General features: G+C 37.3%; 1 protein-coding gene across 2 annotated transcripts in view; it reads right to left on the bottom strand.

Moving 5' to 3' along the window:
• Window positions 1-22,302, bottom strand: part of wb (wing blister) — a 423,965-nt gene that overhangs the window by 78,929 nt on the left and 322,734 nt on the right. For both annotated transcript variants that reach the window (XM_067121957.1, XM_067121958.1), the window contains exon 23: window positions 2,461-2,567. In XM_067121957.1, coding sequence (XP_066978058.1) covers window positions 2,461-2,567 — 107 coding nt within the window. The remainder of the gene's footprint in view (window positions 1-2,460; window positions 2,568-22,302) is intronic.

The raw sequence follows: 22,302 nt of genomic DNA, 5'->3' as shown, positions 1-22,302 counted from the left end.
CATATTTCTTCTAATATTTAATGTGATTTGTTCTAACTTAGCAAATTCATAAACTGCTCTGCAAGAAATAGCGTGCATCCGAAACTCATTCCAGTACACTGACTTCGGCGGCTATGCAATTTACTTTTCAACGTATGAACACTTCTTTCATAGTATCTGAACTCAGTTTTGTTGTTAACACACACACACACACACACACACACACACACACACACACACACACACACACACACACTTTCGATGTGGAAATTCTGATCGCTCTGATCACCAAGTAATAACATGAAATATAGTGATGCTATCCGGACATGTTACATGCAGCCAGTTACCAAGTTGTCAAGCAATTCTAAATACATTTTCGCCAGATGTAGATAAAAAAAAAAAAAGGACAGTTGCCTCCGAACTTGTTAGATTTCATTTTTAATGATCCCTTGATATACTGTAGATAGCCATAAACTTTTAAATATAAATCAGCCTTGGAAGTCATGAGATTGATCTCTGCAGCTTATGCAAGAGACCGGTGGCGGACAGAAGCTGATTTTTTTTTTTTTTTTTTTTACAGAGCCTGGTTTTAGCCAAAGTGATATTCTTGTTGGTACTGAAAATGAAATGACGTCTCTCTTCTTTCGGTTCTTTCTCCATAATCTGAAATGATATGGCTCCCAGTCTTAACAGTGATTTGGAGAGGATAAGTGTCAGTGAGGTATCAGGCTGAAATCATGCAAAACTGAGACTACTGAAGAGCAAATTCTACACTATACTCGCACGCAATGGTCTGCTGTGTAAAGGTAACAATTTACTTAACCATTGCATTTGACAACACTCAGTCTCACATTAAAAAGTTCACGCTCTCTTTGTCATCGCATTTGAGAACTATCTTGTTGGCAGAGATCGATGTACAGTACTGTTCTTTAGGATATTACTCCTACGCATATGACAGTATTAATGCCACATGCTTTAGACTTTTGTTCTACCGTTATTGGAATGATGTTCTACTCTCTTCATATTATCAGCCTTTTGGAATTTTATCATCTAGACAGCACTGTCCAACGTAGTGTTTTATCATTTCCATCAGTGATAAATGAGATTCAGGCTGTCGTCAGATGCTAATATCCTGCTTGGCCGTTTTCCATAAACTTGCTTTTAATAAGGGAAAATTCACAATTGTCTACTGACTTCGCGTCTGTAGTTCGCGAGCAATTCTAGCTTTCCTGAGAGTCGGATTTCACATTCTCTGAGATGTTATGATGTAAACCCGTCCCACATCAGAAGTGTTTCATTGTCTTTACCTTAAAACTATAAAAGAACCCTTTTTGCAGTACTATGAATGTCGATGGTCTCCAAATTACTGAAGACAGTGATGATTCTTCGAATGTTTGGAACATCTTGCCTCTTACTATACTTCCGTTCGCTCTGTTCTGTTCTCCATCACATAACCAAGGTAATAGTTGTTTATAATAACAACAATAATAATATAATTTCATAAAGATTATGTTCCACCTGGTATGTTTTACTCATTCTGAGAAACAGAAGTTTAGCCACACAAATTTCTAGACCTATGTGTAAGTGCGTTTCAGGGTTGCACTCTTCACCTGTATGTGTCGGGTAGAGAACAAATGCTACATAGTTGTGCAATGCGTCAGTTCCTAGCATTAACCCGGACGGATGTCAGCATTAATTCAACAGGCCACCTTACGAAAGGGACATCTGCTATCGTCATGTTTGCCATTTACTTTAATTCTTAATTTATCCCATTAGCGTGATTTTTCCCTCAGTAGTTTTACAGTTGCTTATTATTTTCGTCCGTACTGAGGAGGGCTCGGGAGGCTTTGAAACTGTACAAATTTAAAATCCTCGTATTGTGCTGTTCGGTAACTTTTTTCCATCCGAGGTCCAGTTCTTTAGACCCTGTTTCCTTCTACCTCCATGCTTTCGTAATTTTCCTTCTTCCGTTCTCCCCATACCATTTTAACCTTTCACCCTTCTATAAAGCAAGTCTATTACCTTTAATACCAATCTCTACTTTTATTTTTTTTCTGTCTTATTAAAATGGTTGTTTTTCACATTGGCTCCTGCATCTTAATAAATAAATAAATATAATATATATATATATATATATATATATATATATATACATATAGACACACATATACATACATATATATATATATATATATATATATATATATATATATATATATATATATATATATATATATATATATATATATATATATATATATATATATATATATATATATATATATATATATCTGTATATATATATCCATATCCTTGCTTCCAAGGACAGCCATAAAAGATAATAAACTCGAGCCAGGTAGGCAAGTAATCACCGAGGCAGTTATTTGATTACGTCAGCACGGAATGCCGTGTGAGCATGAATTAAAAACACTCCCTGGGACTTACGAAGCTTTCATTGCCCTGAACATAAACTAGTCTCACCTTGCAAGCACTACATGTTCTCCCCACAACATTCTTCTTGCAAGCGCACTGGCCGCTGATGATGTCACAAGACGGGCTAGTGGAGCCCTTCTCGTCACAGTCACAACCTGGGAAGGAAGAAAATCAGGATTAATAATAAAATCAAAAGGAAAATACAGTGAAAGAGCAAAAATGAGTACATAAAATGATACCCTGGTTGCCATTTGAATAATCCAGAGCGTGTTGTCAAGTATGACTAATCTTTTCTTGATGATGATGATGATGATGATGGTGGTGACGACGATATTAGTGCTAATGGAATGAATGAGTGTTTGATATTTACGCAGAGAAACGGGCACTGGGGGAAAAAATGGCACATGCTTACTGAGACGAATTAGATACGATAACCGTATTACACCACCTTAAAAATTTGACTGATATTTTCTTCTATCAAATAATAATTTTTTTGCTAAGAAGAAGTTTGGAATATGAATTCACTAAGTGTAACCTTAGTAAAGTATATCAAAATCTTCTACAGTAAATTATCCTCAGAGGAAAATTTTATTACAAACGCTGTTGTACCGAACAAGGACCTGCGCTGAGAATTCGATGACCATGGTACCTGTGACGACAGTTTTAATATGAAATCCATCACAGTCGTATAGTATTTAAAACTGGTTTACCCAAACTCCGAGAGTTGCAGTTCTCAGAGAGAGAGAGAGAGAGAGAGAGAGAGAGAGAGAGAAATTATTTGCTAGATGAGTAACTAGTTTCATTACGACCTGCACATATGAAGAATGACTAACTCAAGGAAAAAAGTTACTTTCAGAACATGCATGCTACCAGTTCCAAGAACCCTCTAGGTAAGAAAATAAAATATACTACTTCAGGTCAGTAGCTGTGTGTGTGTGTGTGTGTGTGTGTGTGTGTGTGTGTGTGTGTGTGTGTGTGTGTGTGTGTGTAAAGGGGAGAAAATGAGAGAGAAAAAGCGCTTTTCTTATTTAATGTTGTTTTAAATGAAAGATGAACGACCGGCCCGGAAGTAAACTACAGAAAAAATTTAATAAATATGAGCTTTTAATTTATTTTTAATACAGCAATGCCGTCTCTTATATACCATAACTACACTGACACAGTGCAAACTCCCTTAATTTATAAACAAATGCACCTGAGAGAGAGAGAGAGAGAGAGAGAGAGAGAGAGAGAGAGAGAGAGAGAGAGAGAGAGAGAGAGAGAGAGAGATTAATGTAGTATATAATTAGTGAAGACCATTAACATACTTTTATTGCTGGGCCAGGCTTGCTGTAATGAGCTTCTCCTATCTCGATTTTCCTTCACAAGAAAAAGGCCGAGACAATTGCAGCCGCAGAAATAAAAAGCAGTGTCATGTCTCCTCGACTTCTTTTTAAACAAAATCTAATATTTCAGACGTAAAGGCCAACCGGTAACACTATCCCCGAAGTGACACCTAAGTATCAATATGGGAAATGCCATTTGATAATTTCCCGTCAGCATTCAAAAGGATTCTTCTTCGTTTAACGTGATTTTTCCCATTTTTCATATGGGGTAAGCACGATGCCTTCTTTTGAAGGGCTTTGATTTAGTTATTGAAATTACAGAGTTTTATATTACTTGAGTTCGAAATAACTTAGTCGACGAAAAAACCAATATCCTTCTTTGGAAAGGTAATAACTAGTTTACAGAGAGACTGATTTTTGTTTCGACATTCACCCCTTCTTTGACCCTAGCTAATTGTTGGTAATTTGAGTTTTATAGGAGACAAGGTCTCTTTGCGTAAATTTTATCAATTAACCTGTCTGGGAATATTTTAATTAAGGTCTCTTTGCGTAAATTTTATCAATTAACCTGTCTGGGAATATTTTAATAAGTAAAAATTATGATACATAGCAAAATCTGAAGAAGTGGCTCATTAAGATCCCAAACAGAAAGCAAGAATTACAAAACAGAACCCAGCGACTTTAAAATTGGTCAATGTCAAGACTCAAGAAATTAGCAGTAAATTGTGACTTTATATGCATCTCTAAAATGATTGCTCATATGAGGCTATCAGTCGAGAAACATCCCAAGCGCCATCCTGGGTCAGTGTATTTTTAATTTAATTTATTATATTTTAAAAATGGCGCTTGGCATGTTTCTCGACTTATACTAATTATGACCTTATGTGTATTTATCGACGTTTCCGTCTTATGTTTTCGTATTTCAGTTAAAATTATAAGCACTACATACAAAAAAAGTATATTTCAATGAATATTTTTTGGATAAAACAAAATAAATAAATAATAATAATAATAATAATAATAATAATAATAATAATAATAATAATAATAATAATAAAACAATCGTCAGAAAAGCAACGGCAGTAAAACAACTTTATGTTCAACAACAGGTATCACAAAAACTCAGGCAAGCTTTACCACTATAAGGATTCCAATCATCGTAAATGTTTAAAAGAATATATCGTCTTAACAGAATACACTCCTCAACTTTTAGTTCCTTATTTCTATTCCAGGCTCGCTTATGCTGACATAAACTTGTAATCTTTGCTACAGCGAGGGAGAGAAGAGAAACCAGGCAATTTATGACAAGTGCTAAATTTTCTTGCATGTCTACCACCTCACCGCAACGCTGAAAGATGAAGTGGAGGGCGGATGGACGAACTCACACACACACACATACACACACACACATAAGTAGCAGACGAATCTTTCGCATTATGTGCTAGAGCCCTTTCTTGTTGTGGGGAAATAAAAATTAAAAAGGGTTAACAGAGTTTGCATGCGCTGGGTATGGAAGATCCTCCTCCTCCTCCTCCTCCTCCTCCTCCTCCTCCTCCTCCTCCTCCTCCTCCTCCTCCTTCTTCTTCTTCTTCTTCTTCTTCTTCTTCTTCTTCTTCTTCTTCTTCTTCTTCTTCTAATTTCACAGTTTCTTTTCGACAGTTATGTTCCTGACCAAACTCCATTATTCAACTGTTTCTCTATTAAACGTGTCTTTCTTAACAAACAGACTCACCAGCATAAAAAAAAAAACCTGCTGTTTGAAAATACTCAGCTTTAAATAATAAAAAAAAAATCGTTAACGTTCACAAAAATGTCAGCCGTATTTTCTCTGGCCTAAATTATTTAGCTCAAAACCTCCAATAATTGAAATTGATGCGCACATGTGCTATTTATTTCAAGCCAGCAAATAAGTCAGACGATATGGAGAATCGAGTTTACTGCAATAATCATGAATAATATGCACTAAGGGAAGCAGTTGTGTGCAATAGCAAGAGCTGCTTTTAATTGCATACTGACTAAAATCATTTCAGGGAAGGATGAAAAGGAATTTAAACGAATGCTTCATGAGGTTACTGGAGTTCCCTAAACAATCATGAAAGTAAAATGAATTTCAACTGCGTCTAACCTAACGTACAACATCTATGACAAAGACGGTATATAATGCAGCTGCACTTTAATTTATTTTAGAATTAGAGAAAATTAAATTTGAGGGGCTTTAAACTGACCTGTGACCCTAAAAATGTCCTTGTCAGAACGCTTGGGAATAGTAATCACCAGCCCCACCTACTAAGTTTAATCAGATTCAAGAAAAATAAGCTGTTGACCCTTAAATGGACCTGTCACCTAAGAAAGGGTCAAGGTAACCTACCTACCAAGCTTCACCAAAATTAGAAGAAAATAAAATGCTGAAAAAGTAATTTTTGGCATTTAAATTGACATCTGACCTTACGGAATAGGACACGGTAAAAAATATTTAGGAAAACAGTAATAAAAATTCAAGGTACATGCTTATTAAGTTTCATATCTAGCACAAAAATAAAATACTGACCTTTAAATTAACCTGTAACCTTAAAAATTAGACCAAACTAAAAAAAATATTGTGGGAAAATTCCAAAGCTCAGGGTAACTAACTATAAAGTTTCATTAAAATCTGATATACCATATGTTGACTTTCAAAAGAACCAGGGACCTTGAAAATTAGGCATGGGCCAAAATGCCCAAAACGATATCTCTGGCAGTGTCAAAATTTGCAGACCAGAGGCCCTTATCAGTTTCTGAGATAAAAAAAAATATATTCTAAACATCGCTCTTTAAACTGACCTGTCCTTGAAATATAAGCCAGGGTCAAAAATATTTGTGAAAACTTAGTACATAAAGGGGTTCATTAAAGGAAGCAAAGGAATAGTAATAACACTAATAAAAATAATATATGACGTTATCAAATAGTGATAAAAATAGGAATGTCGTGTTTCAATGGCCGTCTCTACCTTTCCCAGTAACAGATAGGAGCGATATGATCTCTGATCACCTACATCTTAAAAAGCTCGCCCGGTTTCCGCCCTGTCCGTTTAAGAAAGATCCCCCAATTCCATTAGCTCCATACCGCCCATCCTCGATCAAATCCCACGATAGCAGCGTTCTGAATCTATGATCACTTTTCTGCGTGACTTTCCAGTCATGATATAATCGAATTTGCTTTTCATTTGTGGCATTCATCGCTAAAATCTGATACCGATGGGGTATTTTTTCTCTCTCTCTCTCTCTCTCTCTCTCCCTGAAAACCAGGGATATCCCGCAGTTTCATAAAATCTCTCAGTCGCTCCTAACGAAGCATAATTCTACGATGGTTATGCAAGATCGAACCGCTTATAGTATTTAATAACAGGGTATGTGCTACCAGGAGTGTCAGTTAAGAAGGAAAAATACTGTTAAAAGACACAAACTTATATAGAACGCGTTTCTGCTGATTTACTAAATGAACGACATTTCTAAGGCACAACGTTACATTCGAATGTGTTGGCCTACGTTCAACTGCCGGATATTTAATTAATACAACATTGTCTAATAACGTTTCAGGGTTCGATTCTCAAAAGAAAAACAGTCAAGCCTAGGTCGTCTACTCCCATATGCGTAAAAGTCTGACACAGAATGGCCCAGTACTATCTCTAAAAAAGAACATTGGGTAACCATTGGCCCAGTACTATCTCTAAAAAAGAACATTGGGTAACCATTGGCCCAGTACTATCTCTAAAAAAGAACATTGGGTAACCATTTTATTTTACGCACCGAGGACTAACAAAAGGTTTGAGATATAGACAAACGGAACTGAAAGAATTATCAAGTCTTACTTGATACGGAAAAACTTAGATCACAGTTCACTGAAAAATCTAATAGATGTTTGTGGAATAGTTGCTGCCAGACATTGCAATGACTTCATTAACATTTGAGCTAAAGTGGTATGCCTGTCTGACATGGAATGCTATAATGATGAAGGAAGCTTTATGTTATGTCTTCCATTATGGAGCACGAAAACAGACCAATATAAAACACATGAAAGCTTCGAAGTTTTATCACAATAACCGCCTAAATTAGTAAAAAAAAAAAAAAAAAAATACAGCACTTAGTCTGATCTTCACCAATATCTATCTTCATACCGACCACACAGTATACAAAATATTTTCGAATATATTTATAAATATCGCTAACTACAGAATGACAGATTCATGAATGGGAGTTAAAACAAAGATATATTCCTAAGCTCCTTTTGTACCCAATGTAACCCACTAATTGACTAATACCTTGTTGCCCTATTCAGAAATATCTTTCGTAAGCTTTTCAACTTTCAAATTTTGTCAGTATGAAAGCGCAACACTGATTTAATGATTATTAAACGAGAAGATTCATTCGCTCCGTTGACTCCTCGATCGCACTAGACTTAAGATTTGTTCAATTGTTCAAGTTCCTATATATATATATATATATACCACAATTACACACAGGTAAAAAATAACGACAGGGTGTAGGTCCTGACCGGTTTCGACTTTATTTCCAAGCCATTGACGAAGGGCTGATACGGAGTATTAGAAGTCACAAATATATATACTACAGGAACAGTAGTATGTTCGTCTCTTATGTTTCACCTGTGGTAATGTGTGATAAATGAATCACGTACAAAAGTGATTATAAACATACACATATATATATATATATATATATATATATATATATATATATATATATATATATATATATATATACACACATATATATATCTATATATATATATATATATATATATATATATATATATATATATATATATATATATATATATATATATATATATATATAGATGGGTAGGTAGATAGATAACTGCAATTATGGTAAGAAACAATCTGACCGTTTAAAAAATCGTCAGATCTTGAAGTTGGCAAGTTAGCCATCAGACAGCAATGTTGCATGCCACATCTGTTCAAAACTTCTGCATGGTGTGATAAGGGCATGCAGGTGGAGGAGGATAAAATGTGAAGGTATCAATAAAGAAAGAAAAAGTGCTTTTAAAGACATTTCTTAACCTTCATAGAGCAAGTTCAGCAAAATGATAATAGCGTCGCTCAGTACCAGGGCCTATTTATTCAACTGGTAAATTATCAACTCCCAACGCCTGAAGATAAAACTGCAGCTGCCTGAGCGAACAAATGAGTGAGAGATCGGCTATGAGGAGGAAAGTTTATTCTTCACAGCGATGATCATCCCCAACCATCTAATTGGCACAACTGATGATCTGAAGATGACGAGTCCATCGTCAGACTCGCCTAGACCGAGGGCGTCTCTCGCCGCCGTTCAATGCCCTTAAAGAAAGCGTTCGATGTCCTCGCCTAAAGTGCATTTAAAAACAGCCTGCCCCCAAACGACCTCTCATGAACAGCTGTACCCCGAAGTCTCGAATAATAGGTACAGGACGGACAGTAATATAGTTTTGGTTTTACTGTAAAATAGCCAATTGCCGCCGCACGCAAAGACGTACAGTCATAACTGTCTTTCACCAAGACCTTAACAAAAGTATTAATTGCTACCGCGTTTTCTCCTTTCTGCGTATACTATACTGGCATTATATTATTCGGAAACTCACTTGTCAAAGAACTGGTCTTTTCGCTTGCTTCATGTATATCATAGTCATGATGACAACTATCTTCATAATTACGATAATAAATCTCATTTATTATCAAGAGAAGACTTGATGAAAGTACGCCAAACAGGAATTAAATAAATTGCCGTAAGTCCTCCTTAGATATGCTGTCCAGGTACCACAACGCTTTGGGAAATGCGATAATGATAACGAGGAGCATAAAAACAAGCAAGCCTAATTTATTTACATAATTAGGTAAGCTAAAACTGGTTACCTATCATTTTACACACTTATTCAAAACCTGAATCATTTATCAAAAATAAAATTTCTGTCTGTCGAAGAGAATAACCCAAACCGCCTACATGTGGATGCTTTCAGAGCTCTCTCTCTCTCTCTCTCTCTCTCTCTCTCTCTCTCTCTCTCTCTCTCTCTCTCTCTCTCTCTCTCTCTCTCTCTCTATATATATATATATATATATATATATATATATATATATATACTGTATATATGTGTATATATATTTATATATACAATATATGTAAATATATATATATACACATACATACGTATGTATGTATATATGTGGCCTGTGTTGACGTTTGAATAAATAAAAAACAAAAAAAGAGCCATTCAAGAACTATGCAGACAAACTAATCACTTTTGTCTATAAACAGTAATATGGTTGCCATTTTAAGAATGACGTCAACAAAAACAACGATATTTTTGATATTTCGAAGCATAAAAAAGTCGGGCTTAGAATAAGAACGAATAGTTAATTAGAAATGACACGCCACAGGAAGCTTAGTTTAACAAATATCTAAAACATTTAAAACATCCGCACTCCACAGGATTCCAACCACTGCAGAAATATAAAGGTGTTATAAGATGTATAATGAATGTATCTATAAGATGTCTAGTATATGATAATGGATATCTCTTGAACTATTCGTCGGACCGCAACGAACCTTCCCAGAAAATGTTGAGAGATCCTTCCACACAGACAAACACACAGGCAGACTGACAGATAGACAGAGAGAAAAAATGGACGGCAATCAACCTCCTCAAAAATTTTTTTATCAAAATGCTTCAGAGAAGACAGACAGACAAGGAAAAAAAAAAAAAAAAAACTTTCAGCATAGGTGATCAAGAAAATGTGTTATTTTGGTATGGAACGCATTTTAATTAAGAAAATAAGCCTAATTTTAGGTTCTGATGTACAAGATGAGACTCCCTTCGACGTACTCCGAAGCAAGATGTTCAAAGACAAGCGCCCTTCAAAGTAGCCTACTCCAAAGCAAAGTGTTCAAAGAGAAGCCCACTTCAACGTAGCCTACTCAGAAGCAAAATGCTCAAAGACAAGCGCCCTTCAACGTAGCCTACTCCGAAGCAAAGTGTTCAAAGGAACGGTCAAAGCCAGTGGTCAGTCAAACACCTGTTGCCGCCTCTTCAACTAAAGAGTCACAGCGTCTTCTTGGTATGCACAGGGCGCTCAGAAAGGGTCAAGGCATGGCAGGGGGACGGGGGATGGCCAGGCTTAGGCATGGTGAGGGGGGGGTGGGGTGGGGAGGGAGGTTCTGATAAAGAAGGGAGTAGTCAGATTTATGACAAGGCAATGGCTACAAGATTTCACATTTATATATTTATCAAAATCCATTCTTACGGTTTTATTTTCAGAATGATACCACATCGGTACAAGGGACTTCCAAAAATGTGTAAAAGTATACTAAATTACAAAGTGAATGTGTCCCGAAGACATCATGAAATTAGTAATCAGATCCGGTCCCTGTTTCATCACGCGGTCCTCTTGATCACCGCATGAGATCTGGCATTCATTAATTTTGGGAGTTAACATCCTATTCAGATCCTTCTCCTGTTGCCTTTCCCTGTTTACGATGGAAGTTGCCATTTTGCTTCTCAAAACCATGTTGATCATCGACTTGAGTACGTCTAGTTCTTAACGTGTCTTATAATTATTAATTTCAGAATTAAGTTTAATTTAAAAATACCCAATAAATGGATTTTTCATGACAAATTTATAAAAATCTTATAGACATCCATGTATATATGTATAATTTAAAATTTGTAAAAGAAAAAGTACCAAAGACAATCCAAACACGGAGTGAAAATCCCGTAGAGTTTATATATGAGCTATATAGCCACGTTTGATGAAAGTACCGAGTAATTAAGAAGCCCTGGCTGATTTATAATAAAATCTGATACGACCTACGAAATGTGCCACTCCGAAATTCATAGATAGTAAGATAACATTAAAAATTCAGAAGAAAAGTTTAAACGAATAAAAACGGCCGGAATTTCCCTAATAAAAAATAAATAAGTTATTTACGTGGAAGGCGAAACTACCTCTTTGCATGCATAATTCAAACTAGTAATTCCTATTTCATAACACTGTTTATGGTGTCATGATAGTTATTGATTATATCTCCAGTTACAACGTCAATCAATTACTTTGTACATAGCTTAAGGACAATTTATTACATTATTCAATCTATTTAGAACCCTATTTCAATCAAACAATTTATTCCTGATTACCACATCAAATATAATGCTAGTTTATTTTCCCAGGCGTTATGTTGCTTGCAGCAACAGCTTTTACTTTTCTTTGGGACGAAACGTAACGAGACACGAGTTTACAACTGTAAATAAATTCTGTGAGGATTTTACATCAGAATAGCGAAGCAAATCTAATACATCTCTGTCAACAAACACGTCTCACTAAAAAAGGGATAAATGAGAGATCATTCGATTTCACAAGAATGTGCAGTTGAGAATTGTATGCACACATGATCGTTATGCGTTCTTTGAAAACATTTAAAACAATGTTCTATTACATTTTTTATTAAACATTGTTGAAATGTTAGAAATCATAAAATTCATCAACAGTAATAATGACTAGAGTCATCTGGTGATAACTGTGATAATATCTATTAACCCTTTCGGACTCTGATGACATAAAAGTATGTCATCACTTTCTCAACATTTGAGTTTCTCCTTGGCTTCTGCCCGAAGCTCCACAGGAGCCCTCTTGTCAAAGCTTAGTGCCTTGGGTCTGTACCCAAGACCAGGGAGAGTCCCGCTCCGCAGAACAATGGGCTCTGGGCCCCCCTAAGAAGCACCTGAAGAGGGCTCCTCTGCCGAACAGGTGACCCTAGGCCTCCTTGAAACGTGCCTTTAATAATGATTTTCAGTTGGTCTAATGTTAAAAAAAGAAACAAAAACAAAAGAATTAGATCCTATTCCCTGAATTTCCTTGGCGACACTGGATTGATTTCGCCAGCAATTCCATCACCTCCTGAAAACTTTGGCTGAAATTTAGTGTTGGGTCTCAAGGGATTAAAAAATGCCCCCAGGGAAACTTATTAAGTGGGTCTAATATCTCTGAGGAACAACAGAAAGTGGGTTGTGTGTCATTTTTCAGTATCGGAGTAAATGAAGTTTAACATTAAAGGCAGTCTTCTGGAGATTCCGAAGGGAACCTTAGGTCCAGCATAGCAGAGGGGCCCCCTTCTGGTGCTTCCCAGGGGAGCCCAGTGGTCACTGCTCTTCTGTTGCTTACTGGGGAGCCAAGGTACCCAGTATTAACAGAAGGGCCCTCCTGAGGAGACTCCCACAGCTACCTGGGGGTATCTCAAAGGTTGGGAAAGTGATGATGTTCTTGTGGTCATTAGAATCAGAAAAGGTTAACTGTTAATAAATCTATTAAAGTTTTATCTGAAAAAATCCCAACCATACAAAAAAAAAAAAAAAAACATTTCTCCTCCTCTAATACTGTTGTACGAACTTCCATAACTAGAAACTTTTCTTAGGAAAAAAAAAAAAGATAAAATCTCAATTCTTTTTTGTTTAATATTCACTTAAACAAGAGAAGCCATAGGCATATCACACTCTAAAAGCCGCTCCACCCACGACTTTACCTCTCCTAAAAAACAAACAAACCAACAATTGGCAGCATTCTATAAACGTAGCCGAAGGAATAATACTTCATTTGCTGGGACGTAGGAATTCATCAGCAATAAAGTTTATCTTCGTTGTGTAGATTTCCCAATCAGATAAAGAGCAAAATGTTGCTGATGCTTGTTCTCTAATTTGCATTTAGAGAGAGAGAGAGAGAGAGAGAGAGAGAGAGAGAGAGATGAAGAGAGAGATGAGAGATGGCGTCCAAAGGAACGCATTCACGCAAATATATATATATATATATATATATAACATAATATATAGTATATATATATATGTATGTATATATATATATATATATATATATATATATATATATATATATATATATATATATATATATATATATATATATATATATATATATATACACATACATACTTCCTAATTTACGCTCTCATTTCCCAAGCAAAGAAGCATTCTGAATTTCGTTCGTAAAAACACCTATACACGAAATTACACGAAATTCCAATTTTCTTCCTCCTCGTCTTCTCTGTCTGTCTGTCTGTCTGTCTCTCTCTCTCTCTCTCTCTCTCTCTTAATGCCACCGACTCACATTTTCCTCTTCCCTTAAAACCATCACAGGCGAGCAGGACCAGTCTGTGTTAGCCTTGTACTGGGCGAATCAAATCTCAAGGTCGAAAAGACTTGCATACTCTAATCTGGCAGCACCTGTACACACGCGCGCACATACGCGCACATACACGCACATACGCGTACACACACACACACACACACACACACTCACAAATACACAGACGTCTGTTGAAGGCGTGGTCAGCTCACCTGAAATCTTTGAGGAAGCCACTAACCTGAATGATACTTTTTCTCAGCACTGTAGAGTTTAGTAAGGTCGGGAGGATCTTCCCCATACAGTACCTCTGTGTGCGTGTGTGTGTGTGTGTGTGTCTGTGACTGACATATACACACATACACAAGGCACGCCAGTGACCATCATCCTGCCCCTTATGCTTATCCTGCAGACTTTAACAATGCTGTGATAATGAGAACGACCTTACTTGTTACAATGAAATGGAACCCATCTTCTGTTCGAAAACGGTGCGTATGGATCGCATATTTTTCCTATCGCTCTCTATTTCTCTCTTTTTCAAACAGTATAATTTCCTTGAGAGAGAGAGAGAGAGAGAGAGATTAAGTCCTTTCACTTACATGGACCTCTCTGTCAGAGTCCTCTCCGTCTGGCGTTCGAATCCCCAGAAATCCCTCCTTATCTGAGTCTGCGTTCGTCCTCCCGATCGCATCCGATCTCCAGCTGCCTCTGACGAAGCCGATCCTCGGCGTAAATTAATAATGAGATGCGGGGAGACCATTCTACCGAGGCACCCCCAACTGCACATGCGCGGTTATATCGCATCCCATCAGATCGAGGGTTTACATGGTCGTAAAGAGGCTCGAATGGGCTTCGTAACGCCGCCTGCGTTAAGATAATTGATATCGAATGCTTAGAAAGAAAATATAGAGAGAGGAAAATAAAGCGCTAATCACGTAACACCAGAAGGAACCTAAAGCATACGCGATAACAATCGACTGGATATTTTCATGCAGTGTCACATGTGGAAACAGTGGGTCGAGTAAAAAAAACCTCAAGAAGTACTTTTGCTTCGATGCACATGTTATACCAGTTGAGAGAGAGAGAGAGAGAGAGAGAGAGAGAGAGAGAGAGAGAGAGAGAACTATTGCATATCAGATGAGAATGAAAATGTCAGATGGTCGTGAGAGAAATTGACGGGCCGAGAAAGAGTAACATTACGAGAAGACTTAATTTCCATTGAATTATTCCCAGAACATGTTCCTCACTAGAGCATTACTCACGAATGATGTATTCACCATCGATTACTGATTTTCGGTAAAATACTTGATCTTATCTGACTTCGCTGGACCTGAATAGGCACGAAAGTTCAGAACTCTCACGCACATACCGGAAGGTATTTTGATACTTGCGAAGGCGATAAAGTGACCACTTGTCGTCTAAAATAATACTTTTAGCAAGGCAAATCCCCGCTTGTTTGAATAATACAGTACAGACAGACATAAATACTTGATGCTAACGGTCATATCGTCTAAAATAGATTTAATTCTAGCTTCTTGAAGATAAGTGAAAGAGCGGTTGGTTTAGATTATGCTGGTTTATGCCAGCATGGGCCCCTCACCAAAGGGTGACTGTAGTATGATGCAAAATGGATTAGGCTACCTAGTGTAGACCTCCGAACTTTCTCCAACCAACAAAGACGTGAAAGAACGTTTTACCCTGGGTACTGGGCACGTTGACTCTAGGAAAAGAACGACCAAAAGCCAAAACCTTGCTATATCTCGCATTTGGGATAATACGGGACAATGACAACTTTTGAGCTTAAGCATTGTATTTTTGTAATATCATCACCATAATATTTGCAAACGTATACACACAAGTGCACACATGCAGAGAACATGACCGTCCCTCAGCGTTTTTCTTTTCAAACACACTCAGAGGCGAGCTCCTGACTCGACATAATTAGCTACGTTTCTCCGACTGCCATGTGCAATTATGAATGTCATTCCGCTGTTCCGTGCCATTCGGCTATTGACGCCTATTTGTGGCGTCAGAGTTCATTCCTCCATTGTTGGGGGTGCTTTTGTTGGGGCACGGACCCAAAAAAGGGGAAAGGTCCATTACTGCCAGCAAGCAGGCCACATGAACCGTAAGGGTACGGATCTAACAAGCACTACTTTTGATGCGCACTTATCAATAAGATTTAAACCGAACCAAAGGTTGATCGGAATTCAGATAGTTGACTCTTGCGTTACTTTATTCGTTCATTTTCTTTTTCTCGCTTGTATAAAATTCTAAACAGAGTTAATTTTTTGAATGGTGTCCAAATTCTCCAGTCTTTAAAACAAACTTAATGAAATCCTTTACTGAATATACACAGTAACAATTAAAAAAACTGTTTTTATAAGATTATACTCGTTCTGTCCAGTATAGTATTTATAGTTTCGACAGGTTTTGAGAGAGAGAGAAAATAAGTATGTCCTATCCAGTACACTAGTTATAGTTTCAACTGGTTTTGACAGAGAGAGAGAGAGAGAGAGAGAGAGAGAGAGAGAGAGAGAGAGAGAGAGAGAGAATATTTTTGCCCTATCCAGCACACTATTCATAGTTTCAACAGGTTTGAGAGAGAGAGAGAGAGAGAGAGAGAGAGAGAGAGAGAGAGAGGAGAATATGTTCGCCCTATCCACAAACTGAAGAGAGAGAGAGAGAGAGAGAGAGAGAGAGAGAGAGAGAGAGATACTGGAGAGAGAGAGAGAGAGAGAGAGAGAGAGAGAGAGAGACTTACGTACTGAAATGGTATTTTCCTATCACTGCCGCAAAACCCTTCCGTATCGCTACGAAAATTATATCAAACACAAATCCATCTGCACCTCAGACTCTATCCGAGAGAAATATGGCTTCGGCAACAAAGTGACCATATACTCGTCTGGAACACGTTCCTAACTGACGCTGTCTGGGTTTGCCGAGAGAAAATATACGCTTGACCTGGGGCAGGTGAGTCCGCTATCAACACAGCCCCTTTTGATTACAGGTGTGCTACTGCTCTCAAAAGTGCTGTACAGCACTCTGGGTGTTTATCCTTGCGTGTGAGTGATTGATGTCTGTATTTATACTCCCTAATTTCCGAGGAAAGGTCAACTTCGGTGTAGTTCATCTTGCATTGCTATGCAAAGTGAGTGTTAGAAGCATATTATATTAGATTTAGAGACATGAAGCATTATTTTTTGGGTCATGTACCATAAGAATCGCCCGAAGCCACCCAGAAAACGGCTTCGATATGGACAATATATCTTTCAGCACAATAGATATCTTCCAAGCAGCTGTTATTTAGAGCTATAAAAAGAACTGACTTCTCTAGTCTTAATAGATTTTACAGGTCTTCCGGTGTAGAAAATTTGAGAAATTTATAAAGGCCCGGACAGGACGAAGTCTCAGAATTGAAGCTCCACAGGAACCAACAACCTTAAATTAAAAATCAGTAAAGAAAATGCGGAAGATGCCTCTTAGGTTGAAAGGTCGCATCAAAGCCAGGAGGGGTGAACGCATGAGAAGCAGAGGAGGAATAAATATAGAAGCTAACAAGAAGAGACAAGTTAAAACGCGGAATGCAAGAGGAAGTGGTACATATATGACGACGACCCAAAAGCAATAAAAGATATGACGATGTTGGTTAGAGGTCGTACCTGACAAACCTCATAATTTACAGCACACGAAAACACTCATTGTAATGCCAGCGAAGTGGAGGGGTCTCCAAGTATATACACATCGCCCCAACAAATATGGAAACTCCGAACCCGTCTTTTTCTGCTTCTTCTCCTCTCCTTTTTTTGATGCGAGGTTTGAGTTATCGCTGTTTAAATGGAACCCGTTTTCAAGTTTTTTTTTTTTCCTGGAATTAGGCTGTCGACCCCTTTTAAATTGTTCGTGTGGTTCTGGAATATTTCTGCAACTGACTGGAATGATTTCTTTTAAGTTTAGAATTGCCTTAGCAATTACTTAATGCTCAGGAATTTCGGTTTAATAAATCAGAAGGGATGGCGTTTTCTAGATGAAAAAAGCAAGGGAAATGGTGCCTAAGGGTACAATTTAATAATATTAACATCATAATAAGATACATTTGAATGAAAGCATGTGTGAATAGTATTGGTATTTTACAATAGTTGTTGCCGGATAAACCCTTACACCCGTCAGTTTCAAATAAATAATACAAGGGGTAAAAGTAAAAAAAAAACTGTTGATATTCAAAAAGAAAGACAGAAAACTTCACAAAAGAAAAAATCGACGAAGATATCACAAAATAAATATTAAGGTGGCAACATTCAAAAAGATTAGCTAACACGTACACTGGAAAAGAACAAGAAAAAAGGAGACATAATACGAATATCCTAAAGAACCAATTTATACATATGATTTAGAATTTTGTCATCGTCGGAATTAAAACAAAATTTTTCTTACGAATGTCTACTAGAACAAAATACTAAGAATGAAAAAGCAGAGACCCTAGGTAAGATCAACTCTTCGTCGCAGCCAAAATCAACCACGGTTAGGATCTTTTGCGCGACAAAACTAGAAGACTACAGGTGTTAAAATAATTCCTTCTTTGAGGATGGCTTCCATGGAGAGGATTCATTGATAAAGTCAGTATCTTTGATACCGTAAAAAAAAACTAAACTCCTACTCCTGTTCCAAGTAGTAAAATCCGTGATTCTAATACTAAGCTTTCAAATTCCTAATCAATTTATCCAAGTTAGCCACTTCTGTCAACAATAAAAGAACTGCGAAGACGCAAGAAAGGCGTAAAAAAGCAGATAAAACGCAGACGAACTGAGGTGGGCAATAAAGTTAACAACAACCGAGTTCAATTATGTGATTTTTAGCAACGTCCCCACTATCCCTCTCCCATCCCATCACTACCTCCGCCCCTTCCTCTCTCTCTCTCTCTCTCTCTCTCTCTCTCTCTCTCTCTCTCTCTCTCTCTCTTTACAGTCGGGTTTACTTGAACATAAATAACTAACCCATCAACAAGTAAAGGCCGCAACTCTGAATTTATCAGCTCTTGCGGAAAATGATCTAGTCTTGGCCACGACAAGGCATTGTGGATCTTAAAATGTCAGATATTTTCAGCTAATTTTAAAAATGTAAACCCTTTTAATATTGTTTACGAGTTGGTCTTAATTTCACTATAATGGCTTTTGAGCAGCTTAGTTAAAAGTTCTGAGAGAGAGAGAGAGAGAGAGAGAGAGAGAGAGAGAGAGAGAGAGAGAGAGAGAGAGAGAGAGAGAGAGAGAGAGAGAGGGGGTTTCTATTGGTTAGCTTACCAGAAACAAATTTTCTCTTTATGTACCGGTGTTACAACAACAACAGCAAATGAAATGAGAGAGAGAGAGAGAGAGAGAGAGAGAGAGAGAGAGAGAGAGAGAGAGAGAGAGAGAGGGGGTTTCTATTGGCTGGCCTATTAGAAACAAATTCTTTCTTTTATATAATGGCGTTACAACAACAACAGCAAATGAGAGAGAGAGAGAGAGAGAGAGAGAGAGAGAGAGAGAGAGAGAGAGAGAGAGAGAGAGAGAGAGATGGGTTTCTATTGGCTGGCCTATTAGAAACAAATTCTTTCTTTTTATATAATGTTACAACGTTACAACAACAACAGAGAAAGAGAGAGAGAGATGGGATTGGCTGGCCTTTAAGAAACAAATTCTCTTTTATATAAGTTACAACAACAGTAGCAAATAAGAGAGAGAGAGAGAGAGAGAGAGAGAGAGAGAGAGAGAGAGAGAGAAACACTTAGCAACTGATCCTTACACACTGTCATCATAACTACAAAACAACAATGCAAACAAAAACAAAAACAAAAAAAAATGTTGAGCACTCGCATATTTTCGACACGAACAGCAACCGTCGAAAAGAGCTGGGAGATGAAATTCTTCATCGAAAAGATGCGACCTGAAACTACAAACAACTTTACAAATATTTTCTTAACAGAGCAACGCCTACTTCGCTGATACTCTGTCCTTGGGAATAAAGACTTTCTTGATTAACACAACAACAGTTATCAAGATATGGCGACGGCAGAATGACAGGCTTGCAATAAACGCATCTTTATCGTGTTTTTCGTTGCAGGCGGAATGTCTGACAATAAGCGAATTTTTAGCGCGGCAAAACTTGTGGCTTCAACATGATATGGACCCAGGGAATTCATTATAAAAGAAAATATTAACTTCTCGACAGTTAATTAAAAGTCTTTCTGCTTTTCCACGGGAAGCAGGCGCGAGCGCGCGCACGCATACACACACATATGTATATACATTAATATATACATGTGCATATATTAATATATCAACAAACACACATACTGCATTTGTATATACTGTATATAAATATATACATATGTATATATTAATATATTAACAAACACGCATACTGTATATGTAATGTATATATATTAATATATACAGTACATATACAGTATGTGTGTTTGTTTGTTTTTTATATAAACTCTGGTATTCATGAACATTCAAGAAATATCTTAGAGAAGCAATGGCGACCGCAACTGAAGAGGAATTATCCAACGAAATGGAAACGCTGTCAAATCTGACTTTATGGAACTTCGTAACGAGTTACTTATTTTTAAAGTTCAGTAACTTGTGCGTCTGCTTATCCAGACTGATGTTTAAGCATTTTTATTATTACTGTCATGGTTCTCATTACGTGGCTACCATTCAGTGTTGTTCGACAGCGAATAAAAAATATTTCACGCTCTAAGAACTGGCGAAGAATTGGAGTGTCAAGTCAGACGACTGTACGTTCCCTTGACTGTGAGACATTTGCTGGTCGAACGTCCCATTCTTAGGGGTCAAAGGCACAAGTTCCTCTTTTGGGGACGTGACAGGGATGGACGTTTTATCGTTGCAACGTTTCTTCTGGAGGATTATAAACAGAGCTATGAAGGCGAGCCTCCTCAACAGAAGTTAGATCATGTACATGTGTATGCATGTCTGTATATGTACACACACACACACACACACACACACACACACACATATATATATATATATATATATATATATATATATATATATATATATATATATATATATATATATATATATATATATATATATTTTTACATGAAACTTTTCTCTTAAAATTATTTTTTTGGTTAATTTTTACGGCGTCAATAACCTGGATGTTGCAACGCCAGTTCTAGCGACTATAAATCAACGAATTGGATTTTCGAAATGTATTGTGTTTCTTAGCCAAAATTCAAGGAACCTCCTTAAGAATTTTTATCAGCTTTCCTTAAGCTATTTAATTTATATTTATCAACATTCTTTAGAAATAAACAAAATTTTCTTGTGAATCCTAACACAATGAATCTTATTTCAGGCTATATAAAATATTCCCTCATTCTCAGCCTTCAGTCTTTTTCAAAAATAAAAAATGAAATAAAATACCCGATGGATCATCAAGAAGTGACGCGGCACCCAACGGCTCCAGTGAAATTTTATTGCACAATATGGTCACTTCAAAGCGTTGGAGGTGGACCTTTTCGCCGACGCATTTTTTTTCTTCTTTTTTTTTAGGCTCTCTACCTTTCCTTTAAATACTTGAATGCCGTGAATGGTTGGAATTCTATTCCGACGAAAACGGCGGACAAGGGTCACACACACGCACACGCACACACATACACACACACACTCCGGACAGACGCGAGACGCACACACAGACAAAGTAGGATGGGAGCGGTCTAGTGTGGGTCGAGCTGAGTTGTCCCTTTCCTTGATGTGTGTGTAAAGGGCTGGAAGGAATGCATCAGATAGAATGCCATTAATATCAAGCGGAAAAAACGTATTAATACCACCTGGCTTTTCATCAACAGTAAAATTTAATATCTTTTAACAAGAGTAGAGTACAGGGTTACGAAGCACCCCCGGCCAGGTTAGGACACGGCGTCCAAGGTTAGGTTAGGTAAAGGTAAGTCTGGTAACGTATTCCATCTGAAATGCCTACTAGGTCTACAGTATCCCTGACCCCTACTCTGCATCCGCTCCCCCGCTTCGTAAGGCACACCTCAATGCAGTGACCGTAAAACGGTAAAAATGTAACGGTAAAAATGTATATGCTCAAAAATAGCCAAATCACTAGAGAACGAGTTCTCAATTAATTGGCAAACAAAATGAGCTAGCCTAATTGACCAAACTTGTGCGGATAGAAGAGCATCCAAAAATAATCACGGAAAGACAAATGATCATAATTATGACCAGTAGAATCCCTCCCCATGAACTTCCTCAGTGTTATGGGGAATTATCACCTCTTATAAAATACGGCAAAAATGTCTCTTATCTCAACGTAAGTGGGTAGGCCTAACCCATGACAACCTGTCGTGCGAGTTGGTTCTCCCGCGGTGGGCGATG

The sequence above is a fragment of the Macrobrachium rosenbergii genome, chromosome 20, assembly GCF_040412425.1.
Source record: "Macrobrachium rosenbergii isolate ZJJX-2024 chromosome 20, ASM4041242v1, whole genome shotgun sequence".
NCBI classification, from domain to species: Eukaryota; Metazoa; Arthropoda; class Malacostraca; order Decapoda; family Palaemonidae; genus Macrobrachium; species Macrobrachium rosenbergii.
Note: the sequence above shows the minus strand (reverse complement) of the source record. Positions and strands in the feature narration are given on the sequence as shown.